Source organism: Seriola lalandi, unplaced genomic scaffold (assembly GCF_002814215.2).
Source record: "Seriola lalandi dorsalis isolate HSWRI2012SDOR001 ecotype SW California unplaced genomic scaffold, Sedor1 jcf7180002052459, whole genome shotgun sequence".
Lineage (NCBI taxonomy): Eukaryota > Metazoa > Chordata > Actinopteri > Carangiformes > Carangidae > Seriola > Seriola lalandi.
In genome coordinates this window covers 2,543-14,246 of record NW_019523012.1, presented here as the reverse complement: position 1 = coordinate 14,246, position 11,704 = coordinate 2,543, and the positions used below count along the sequence as shown (strand labels likewise).

Sequence of the window (11,704 nt, the reverse complement as noted above, 5' to 3'; positions counted from 1 at the left end):
TTTAAGTACTGATGACGTCAGTAACACTTGTTCATGTGTGTGTTTATTTTAGTTTTGTTTTGTCACTGATCTTTTGTTGATGCTTGGATACTTTAAGAACTTCCTTGAACACCAGTCTTTGTTATAAATTTAAAATTCCTTAACATAAGTGTCTCTGCATAAACTAAAGCATACTGTTAATCTCCCCCCTGTATCTGCAGATATAGTCCAGAGACAACAAAACTGTAACATTTCCAGTAGATACACTTAAGAACAAATCCACAGTTGATCTGCAAAGTAATTTCACAAGAGCAACATTTATTAAAATCAATAACATTTTGTTCTCGTGAGCATTGGACATCAGATGTACACAATATACAAATACAAGTGCATTTTGTAGCAAATATACTTTCTATAGAGACAGCAGCAGCAGCAGAATTGGCATGTACAAAAATACACATGATTTTTCTCACACAACACAACATACCAAAGGAACAAGATAATATATTTATATATATTTATATATTTCTGTATCATAAATATGCAGAGCTATACAGGTTGAACACAATTCACTGTAATGGAGATAAGACTTATAATATTAATAATACAGGATAAAGTACATTTTTAGACCATTTAAAATGGCAACACCTAACGTGACAATGGCCTTATTCCAGTGTGTGATCCTGTGGAAAAGTTAAATTCATAATAACACTGTGATAATACTCATGAAAACTGCTCTCACATTGTGCTAAGAATATATTATCTACAGGTATGTATTTACATACTTTGCAGTACATGAATGCACAGTGAAATAAGGTCATTTATCGTTGTGTCACCTAAGAAATCAGCACTGCAATGACATGAGCACTGGAACAAATATATCATATTATTATGGACAAACGTACAACAGCTAGAGAAACTGTTTTTCAATGGTGCATTCAACTCAACACACACCCTCACACACACACACACAATCACACTCACACACCCTCACACACCCTCACACACCCTCACACACCCTCACACAACAGACTGTGTCCTTGACATTCTCGTGAGCCTGAAAGGGTTTCATGGCGAGGATAATGAAGTGCTATAAAAGCAAGAATAACGCCGTTTTCTCCCTCAGTGGCACAAGATTTCTCACATTCCCGCTCAGGACAGGCTGTCAATGATCACATCATATTCAGCAGCACTCTTGACTTTATTTCACACATACACACACACATCCACGCACACACACGCACGCACACATCGACAGTTTTTAAGTCTTCCTCCCCTGCTCCCCTCCCTCCCAGGTCACAGAGATATAAACCAGAGCTCCAGAGGACAACACTGTGTGCTGTGTGTCTGGAAACTCGGCCTGTATGAATAAATACCGACCCTACTGATTCACTGATTCAGATGTATAAACACTTCACTTAAGAGTAATAGTTCACTTAACAGATGCAATTGCAAAAGGTACAACTGCCATTAAAATAGTCTGTACAGTGGGGGCATCTGTCCTCTCCTCCTCTGGCACCGCAGCAAACATCACAGGTGTTATGGATAGCGCTGATAGCATGTCCATAGTATTTGCATTAAGTCAAGACCATCATCAGTCAGACCATATTGTTGTCATCACTGCTGCAGAGAGCAGCAATCAGATGTACCGTTACAGTAAACTGCAACACCTTTTTGTATTGGGCTAACTACTGCTGCCAGAAGGAAAGAGGTGTACATGGAGGAATATAATCACATAGATAATGACAACAGCTGTACACAAGTGAACACATCAGGTCACATCACATCACATCAGTCTTTCATACACAGTTTGCCTGTACCATGTTCTTATTTACACGTACGACTCCTCTGCAAAAAAAAGCTGTTCGAAGTCGTCCACTCGTGGGTCGCTGCACCGCCTGCTCTGCCACTCCCTCTTCCCCTGCACGATAGCTAGTGCCACCTCCTGACTCCTCCGCAAGCAGGCATCTGCATCCTCCTGATCCTGCGAGGAAAAGTAGTCCCTCACAGCCCGGGTGGCGGAGGGAGACAGGCAGAAGCGTGGTTCAGCGTGGTTGGGCTCCACGTCTGACACTCTCAGGCCGCCGTCTTGGGTCTGACCCTTTGAAATACGAAGTCTGTTCAGGGTGAGGCTGGAGGTGAGGTTAGAGTTCGCATTGACCTTGTTAGGTTCAGATGCTCTGCGAGGGAGGGGAAGAGTCCTTCTCCCTCTGTGTACCTCCATGGCCGGAGTCAGAGAGTGAGACTTTTGCCTCTGCAGGACCAGAGTGGTGGCGCTCTGTCCATAGAAAACACCCTGCGGGGGCTGCACACACTCATGTCCAGCCAGCCTGTGTGTGACATCACTTCCTGCGGGTGGTTTTGGGTTGTTAGGACAGGTTGGGGGTTTGTGGGTACAGGTCAGGTCGTGGAGCTGCCTCAGCTCTCTGACCGTCAGGGGTTTCTCTGTCCCCTTGTAGAAAGGGGAGCGGCTGCGCTGCAGCTGCAGCAGAGCCTGCTGGTAGGACGGAGGGCTGCTGGATCTCCGCTGGCAGTTTTGATTCATTACCACGGCCTCGGGGGCGCCGACAGAGCAGCCGTTACTGCTTGGGTTGGTTTTCCCGTTTACCACAGGTGAGTCCTCTTCTGCGTGTCCATTATCAGCCTGCTTTAGAGACAGGCGGCGGTCCTTCTTCAGCCACATGTTAGGATGGAGGCCATGGGGGTGGGAGGTGGTATGGCTGGTCCGCGGAGGCAGGGTGGGCTGTGGAAAATGAGGCGTTGCTTCCTTCTGAGGGGGGGAGCCTCTGGGTGACACCTGGGGTCGCCCAGGAAAGTTAGGGGAGAGAGAAGTAGGTTCAGCCAATGGAATCACCCCATTGGTGGCATAGTCAGTAGAATACTGTGAGAAGGCGGAGTCTAAAGAGCTGAGGGAGGAGCCCGTGGGTGAGGTTGCCGGTGACGACAGACTGGAACAGCTGGCATCCAGTCGCAACGGAGGCGGAGGAGTGTGCTTCACCTTCCTCCACCCACCGTTCTGGACTTTGACTCCTCCCTTCTCACACCCATCCTCTCCCTCCTCCTTCAGCTGCAGCCCGTTCAGCCTCTGCTCCAGAAACACCTCGTCCTCCTCCTCTCCCTCACCTTCCATGGCAGCATCATAGCTCGCCTTCCGTACAGGCAGCCGATGGTTATCGGCATGAACCGTCACTGTGCCTGAAGGCGGCGTGCTTGCCAGGGCCAAGGCGGGCTCCGAACTCCTCCTCAGCCTCCTGGGACCCTGCGACGGGCCGTTGGCCTGGCGGGCGCGAGGCTGTCGAACCGCAGGGCTGAACCTCCTGGGTCTGGCCAGCGGGGGGAGCTGAAGCTGGAGGTCAGTCTCGGGGTCGGGATCAGGGTCGCAGTCGCTGAGGGTTATGACAGAGTCACGGCTGCGGCTGTCAGGCTTGTCCTTGTCACGAAGCGGCAGCTGCTCCTGGTAGGGAGACTCAGGGTCATCGTTGAGCTCATTCTCCAGGCTGTCATAGGACGAGTCGTTCATCTGGAAGGACGACACATCTGCAATAAAAGAAAGAGGAGGAAAAGAATTTTATTATTTGATTTAGATTAAAGTGTTAATCAAGATAATATAATACAAAAATAAACACAATAATTTAGCAAACAAAACGTACAAAGACTTTCCTTCCCAGTTTTATATGTAATACTGTATGTAATAGTAAAGTAGCCCTTCAATTATAAATTAAATTAATGAATCAATTATTAAGTGTCTTTCCACCCACTAGCTTACAAAACTAACAGTCCAAGTTCCACAAACTTAATTTATCAACACAGCAACATACAGCAAAATGCAGCTACATCTCTGTACTGGTAGAAACTTCATCCACAAAGCTGAAAAAGTGAGCGCAGTCTGACAGAAACTAGGATCAAATCTTGACCCCTGATCTGAGTGAACAAAGTCACAGTTCACCGCTGGAGACGAAGAGAACAGAGGACAAAGCGCCGTCCCGCTGTGTGCTCCCTGACCTCAGTGGTTATTTATAGAGCGAGGAAGGAGAAGAAAGTTGGCGGTATTTATGAATGAGGAGATTCAATGCCGTGTTAATCAGCATCTGTGACCCCGGCAATCACTGAAATTACAGCAGGTCGATGTGCTGACCCCAATCAACAGGCCTCAAAGAGCCTCGGCCATTCAGTCGCGCACACGCACACGCACACGCACACGCACACGCACACGCACACTGAGCTAGTCAATCTCAAACCACCTTGTAAGACATTTTTTTGGGTGCAACACACTGAAGCATTGTCGGTAAACTTTCAGAAACACAAATCAAGGATCTGTTCTTCACCCACACACACTTTAAATAAGACTTTGACCTTTACTGTGACCTTCATAATTACTGTGAGAGCTACAAGAAGATATTCTGTGGGCACATCTTTGCTTTACAGACTTAGCTGTGCTCTTTCATTGCATTTCTTATGACTGAGAACCGAAAGAAAACAATTTGATCAAGAACTGCATTTTAAAAATTGTTCATCTAGTTGCAGTTTTGTCTGTTTTATGTACAATCAAACATTTCCAACTTAAAAGACTTATAATTCAAAGCTCTGAATTAAATTGTCAGTTTGATTTAAATAATAAAAAAAAAAAAAATCATGTGATTAATCAGGTAAGAAATATTTTGGAAAGAGTCGTTGCTGTTTTTTTGGACACAGTATTCCTGTCATGTTACTGACTCAGCACTTCGCAACCCTTCATCTCCACAAGTTTATATAACAGAGCTGAATTAGAAATGTCATTGTTGGGATTACAAGCCGATATAAATGATGTGACAGAGTCCGTGCATGTCATTTCAGTGGTTTACTGAAAGAACAGAACTGGGAACTCTGAGTAAAAGCCAAATCCACAGACTTGGCCTCCAGCTCCAGAACAACTCTATCAAACTCTGTCTCTGTCCGCATTCTGTTCATTTTCTAATTTATTGATGCCACATGATTCATACTTCAGTTGATTCTCTCCCCTCTCGTCTCTATTCTCCTCTGCTCTGCTGGTTCTCAGTTACCTGATCCGTGGTCACTGCTGCTGCTCTTCTGGCTGAAGCTCCTGAACAGCGTGGTGACGTCTTCTCCCAGGACGCCGCTGCAGTTCTCTATGAGGAAGCGGACCAGCTCACACACCTGCAGGGAGAAGCACCACCTGGTTATAGAGTGAACTCTCTTGACTTCGCTTTTTTGCTGCTGACAATTCATTTTCATTGTCGTACAGTTGGTTGAAAGTGTGATTCTGTTTACGCAGAGCTTCATTTGTTGAAGCGGGTCCTCGGGGGAAGCAGCCAAAGTTCAGCGGTAATTCAGCAAACATGCGGTTTCCAAATGTCTATGTCAGCACAAATTAAACTCACAAATCTGGAACATGCACACACACATACACACACACACACACACATACTGGAAATCAATACATTCACAGCCCCTAGTGAACGTTTTAACATTGATTACATTGGTTGTGATGGCGTTCTGAAACTGCAGCTGCTTGTCCTGTAGCTCCTGCCTCCTTCATTTTTATGACATTATGACCTGAATAGTTTGTGATATCACTTCCAAAAGTTGTGTTTTTGTGTCCAATGTTATCATTCTGAGAAAAGTTTGCGTTCATTTGTTTGCACTGATGTCGACCTTCCAACCCCTACACAAGTATTTGCATTCCACACCCACCAAGAAAACATCAAACTCCTTCTTTTCCAGTCCTGGATAATGTCCTGATAATAATATATGACGTCACGTATTGGCTTTGATTAGCGCTCGCTCAAATGCTTGTTGAATGACCGCAGCTGGGAAACGACAGACGAATCCAAGTGTGGGAGTTTTGGACAGTAACTTTTCTCAAAGCACAACTTTAAGATAATTCATATTACTGTATTCATCATCACATTTAGGAGCAAACACCCCAAATCACAGCGGCACGCCTTTTTCGCAGCAGCTTCCAAAACGAAGAGTCAACACAGCGACCAGCTCAGTTTTGAAACATGCCGACGGTGTCTGTGCTTTATAGGTATTATCAGCTCAGCTGGAATCTGTCCTCAAACAAATCACTGTATTTGGCTGAAACCGCCGCCTCTTACACTAAGCAGACAAAATTTACCAAACACATGACGTCCTGTGACACAAACAGTCGGCGTCATACCCTCCCCGGCTTGTGGAAAGTTTCCACTAAAACCTGCCCGTTGTGTTTATGCATTACTTCTTTTTCCTGTCGTCGTTCTGACTCTGTGACACTACGGGCAACACAGGCCCTCCCTTTGTTTGTCTGTTTGCAGGCCAGATGTTGTGTGTTCACATGTGTGTACGGTGTCCACATGCATGTGACAGAGCAGTGCTCAGAAGAGGAGTAAGGGATAAACATTGTGCACACCCGGGCTACACTGTTATGTCATTTTTCATATTATAAAGAAATAAAAGTCTCACTTCCCTTAAAGCAAGTGAGAAAAATCTGACAGTGTGGGGAGATCATTTTATTTCCAATAAAAACCAACCTGTTTCTTGATAAGTCTTTTTAGCCGTGTACTAAAACTACCATTGATGGTCCATTTGTTCTCAGTGTACCTGGCAGATGATGGGAGATGAGTGGTATTTTCAGAGTTATGTAACTTAATGGGGTCCACAGTAATTTTACTCTAACAACCGGGCACAGTTAATCCCTTACACTTGTTACCAGACAGCAAATGCACCATGTTCCTCCTGGTTTTTATCTCCTCTGCACGTACACTGCTTATTTCTCTTCAGAGAGCACACGTACTAATGACTGCTGTATGAAAGCCCTGAGGCCACATTTTTGTTGGATTATGGGTAATTCTCAGCTCTTTTTTCCATAAACTGCAGTGGCAGTTACCATTCAGTTACACAACAAATATGAATGCACTGATGTCTCGTCTGTCTGTTCCTCACTGCCTGCCACGTGGCTGACAACGCTGACGTCTACAGGTAGATAGATTCCCCAGAGCCTCTTCATCATCTACCAATCATCTTCAATAGAGTGAGACAGTTTCTGATTAGAGGAAGATAACTTCCCCTTTAGATGTTGTTGCTATTCTGTGACATCTGTCTGCTATCAAAGCACAGTGACATTCCTGAAGAACAGCACATCACCTGACGCAATTTTAACTGGTAACTGCTAAGTATGTCTTTACCAGTCAAACAGTGGGCAATCAGTGGTGCAGATAACATAATCAATCTATCAATTATTTACACGTCAAACGTTTTCACGTCTCATTAGAAACTGGGGTTAATTTGGTTGGAAAGTGAAGGGTTAATTTAGATGTCTAAGTTACATTAAACTATTGTTTTTTACTTCAATTAAATTTCTACATGTCCATGTGAAGCAGGTCCAAACCACAAGCTGAATCATATAACTGTTAAAATACTCTTGAACCAACACTTCACTGTTCTTCTTGAGGACAGACTCCATGACTACAGAGGAAGTTAGCTTAGCTGGGCTAACATGTCTGAATTAAAGAGTGATAGTAACTGCATGTCCCTCCTCGACAATCGCATGTGAGCTGTAACACGTCCAATAGAAATGTATGGTCAAACAATCAAAGAAAGTAAGAGGACGATAAAAACGTAGCGTTACTTCCTGTTGTGTTGATGATACTTTATTTAAGCGTCATGTTTCTAAATCTAAAAAACATGCAAAAATAATAACAATTTCTTCTGAAAATCCCTATGTAGACCCGTAACCTGCACATTCTCCAGAACCACTGAGCCTGTGTTATTTTGTTGAAATGTCTCGTCCAAATAATTAAAGGAAAGACGACATGTTGATTGCACAACTCGTCAAAATACTAGTGTTCTTCCTTTCCTTTTTAATTCTATTGTTTTCACCACTTTCATACCCCCCCGTCTCTCTTCAGATTCCCTCTCTACTTCCCTCCCTTGATTCACTCTCTTCTTACCTGCCACTCTCTCTTTAATTTGGCCTTCCTGCTCTCCTTCAATCGCTCATTGAGCATTCCTCACTGTCAGGCCGAGAGGGCTGCTACGTGATGCAGAGCACTGTTAGAGAAAAGCCTGCGGGCACGCAGAAGACTTTCACCCGTCCATCCATCCATCAGCAGCCTATTCAGAGCTGTTTCTTTTCCTTTAACTCTGTGATGTGTTATCTTAAACTCTCTCTCTCAACCATTCAGAAACACAGGAAAAAACTCAACTGACTGCTGTAGATCATTCACAAAATATCTGTCTGTAGCGTGAGCGCAGGTTGAGAACGGACTGCCACACTACACAACATCACTGCAGGATATATGGAGCATATACACAATCTGCACATGTGCGTGGGCGTGTGTGTGTGTGTGTGTGTGTGTGTGTGTGTGTGTGTGTGTGTGCGTTCACAGATGTCACAGCTGTGTGTTAGTGGGTCATTTCTGAGTATTTCTGAGGTCATCAGTCAACACACTCATCCAGCAGCCTGCAAGGAAGAGTCTATTTATCTGCCTGTGTGTCACTTTTCTGTTTCTTCCTCCGCTGGATACTGTCTGCGACTGTTATGTAGAAAAAGTCAGTTAAAAAGGAAAATAAAGCAGGAGAAAAGTAAAATTTTGGTCCACATATTTCAAGATCAAGCTCAGAAGAAAAACATCTTCCTTTTGAATGATTTATCTCTGACTCCATCTTAAGTGATACTCAAACTAAAGCTGTTTTTACCTCAGAAGCTCCTAAACAGCAACGTTCAGCCAAAAACATTTAAATTATATGCTGCATGGAAGTAGGAGGGACACAGAGATTAAACCGAACTGGCTAAAACTGAGCGTTCACGTGTCTCCAGACAAGGTTGGAAACCAGCCATTACACGGCCAGGGGCCCACGCTCGTTTAATTTGGCCCCTGGTTCCAACCGCAAAGAGAGGGGGGAGGTGGAAATGTCGAAATCTCACTTTGTTATTTTTTTTAAAGTTTTTTTCCCAGAAAAAAGGGGCTGCCTGTGCTCAGGCCGCACACACAAACAAGCAGTGTGCGAGAGGGAAAGTGTTATCAGGGGAGTGTTTGTGAAAGAGATATTTAGGTATTTGCGGGTGTTGAGGGAGCTTGTACTGACAAGAGTGTATATATGTGTGTGTGTGTGTGTGTGTGTGTGTGTGTGTGTGTGTGTAGAAAGAGAGAGAGAGAGAGAGGTGCTTCAGCAACACAATTTTCTGCTACAGTTAAACGCACACACTTGGCCTCAGGATTCTGTAGGAAATTCTTTGCATGTTTTCTCAATGAACCTCAGCCACCCCAAGAACACACACACACACACACACACACACACACACACACACACACACACACACACACACTTGAGAAGATAAGCAAACCAGCCACCCACAGAGATTGTGTGTATCTGTAACAGACCACAAATCCAAAAGCTTTGTATGCTTAATGTCTCAGTGACGACACGGTGGGCGAGGGTGGGCGAGGGTGGGGTTCCTCTGTGGGCTCTGGCTGCTGCAGCTACTGCTGCTGTGGGATCAAGTCACTTCAGGTTAGCCTGGCTGACCAACATATGAGGGAGAGAGAGCAAGCAGTGTTGCTTCACCGCTGGGTCAACTTTAAATCCCCAAAAATACACTTTAGTGGCAGAAATGGTTCACAAGGAGATCAGTGCAAACTAACAACGACTATTTTCTGCAGTTGTACTCATTTCTGATTTGCTTTGTTACAATCAAATATCAGGACACCTCACATTTATTTCTGGCCAACAAAAGCTGAGTGAATAAACCCAGAACTATCTGTTGGGTAGATACAACTAGAGATACATGTTTGTTTTTGTAATTTTTGGAGAACTAACCCTTTAATGGTGACATAAGTCTCTAAGTAGTAAATGAGATACATATATCTTCCTGTGTGCTTAAGAGTAAGTCGGCATGAAACTGTGAAGCTTTCCTGTTTCGTCTTGCTCTAAGCTCTGGGTTCTCAAGCTCAACACGGAGTAAGAATGTTGTGATTTTAGCTCATGAGCGATTGTCCGTGATGACAGGTAAACGTGACTGAGCGTGTGTGTGTGTGTGTTACAGCTGTGTGTTAGTGGGTCAGCTCCCGCTTCGAGGTCAACGCTCCCATCTGCAGGGAAACCTTCAGTCTGCTGACAAATGGCTTTCGGGCTGACAGAGATAGTGAGTGCATGTGAACATATATGTGCTGCATACAGTATGTTCGTGTGTGTGTGTGTGTGTGTGTGTGTGTGTGTCAGGAAAAACCACAGTTTCTTACATGTCAAACTCTCGTCTGTGTGTCTGATCACATGTGCTTCATATATATATATATATATATATGAAGCACACACTCATGCTGAAGCAGTTTGCTTCTATTATTCCACTGAAATGTTAAATTCCTCAGAGTGTGCACAGTCGCAGCAAACATCCCAAACACACACACACCTATAGCAACAATTTTACAAAATACAGTTATTTGCCTTCTTGCCAGGTGTTGGATGAGAAGATTGATACCACTCTCATGTGTGTACATTCAACACAAAGCTGGAGCCAGCAGTCGGTTAGCTTAGCGCAGCTAGCCTGGCTCTGTCTGAAGGTAAATGAATCTGTCTGCCAGCATCTCTAAAGATCACTGATTTTCAACTTATATCCTGTTTGTTTAATCTGCACAAATTCAAGAGTGTAAAATAAAAAATTTGTGGTTTTAGAAAGGGTCAGGTGCAGGACTGTTTCTTGACCGAGTATGTATATATAAATATATATATACATAACAACAATTTTCCAGATCTGAGATTGATATTAGCTCCGTTCCCCAAAACACTCCATATTGTGCGTGTATGTTTGTTCTTCCTCACCTTCTTGGTGCCCTCCCCCTCCATCTCGGGAGTGCTCGGCGCTGGGGCCCAAAGCATGCTGGGAGCGATGCAGACAGACAGGTTGAAGGCGTTCATCTGGTTGTCGTGGGCGTTGCCTTGGATACAGTGCAGTATGGCGATCACATGTCGCAGGAGAAGCAGGTTCTCGCTTGGCAGGAGGTGGAGCAACCTGAGAGAGTGGAGGAAACGATGGTTAATGACTACAGCAATCATAAAAAAAACAACATCTTGTTCTAAGTTCTTGTTCTCACAGTGTGTGTGTTGCCGTGATGTTTGCTGATCTCAGGCTCCACAGGAATTTTTCCACTAACATTTTCATTGTTGCTTTCACATTAGTTGTTTTTTATTTTCTTAAGCAAAAGGAATTCAGTTTGTTGTATTTGGATCTGGAGCAATGCCGCCCTCTCCCTCCGTCTTCCCCTCTCTAGACATAAACAGGGTGCAATTAAAGGAAAAACCAACAAAGTGCCACAGTAAGGTGTCGGGCCACCGCACGCCTCCAGAACAGTCATTTATTCAGTTCTTTCCTTTAATTTGTCTGCAGAATGAAAGCCTGTGTGACTTGTGTGTGTGCGTGTGTGTTTGTCCTTGTGAGAGAGAGACAGCTGTTACGTTAACAGCAGGATTTTGGCATTAAAATAATTTTTTATTTTTAGGATTTGAAGAGAGAGTTCCTACCTCTGGACAGCTTGCGTCCTCTCCTCCCCTCCCTCCCCCTCCATCGCATCCATCCACTGGTCGTACAGATCCACACACAACATGCTGCCCGGGATATTTCGCAGGAAGTCCTGAAAGCAAAAATGATATCATGAAAAATTATCAATTAATTAAACATGTCTTACAGCTATTTACTTTATCGAATAATGATTTTGTATTGGTAACACATTTTAATTTAGCTGATTGACTT

The 11,704-nt window shown here is 44.2% G+C and overlaps 1 protein-coding gene across 1 annotated transcript; it reads right to left on the bottom strand.

Annotated features, from left to right (window-relative positions):
* Positions 1-277: 277 nt before the first annotated feature.
* On the bottom strand, positions 278-11,585 carry LOC111650535 (uncharacterized; the record flags this gene model as incomplete). The annotated part of the gene is made up of 4 exons (XM_023400426.1): positions 278-3,516; positions 5,019-5,133; positions 10,777-10,966; positions 11,476-11,585. Coding segments are annotated over 4 exons (2,121 nt in total), but the record flags the coding sequence as incomplete, so codon positions are not given.
* Between the last annotated feature and the right edge of the window lie 119 nt (positions 11,586-11,704).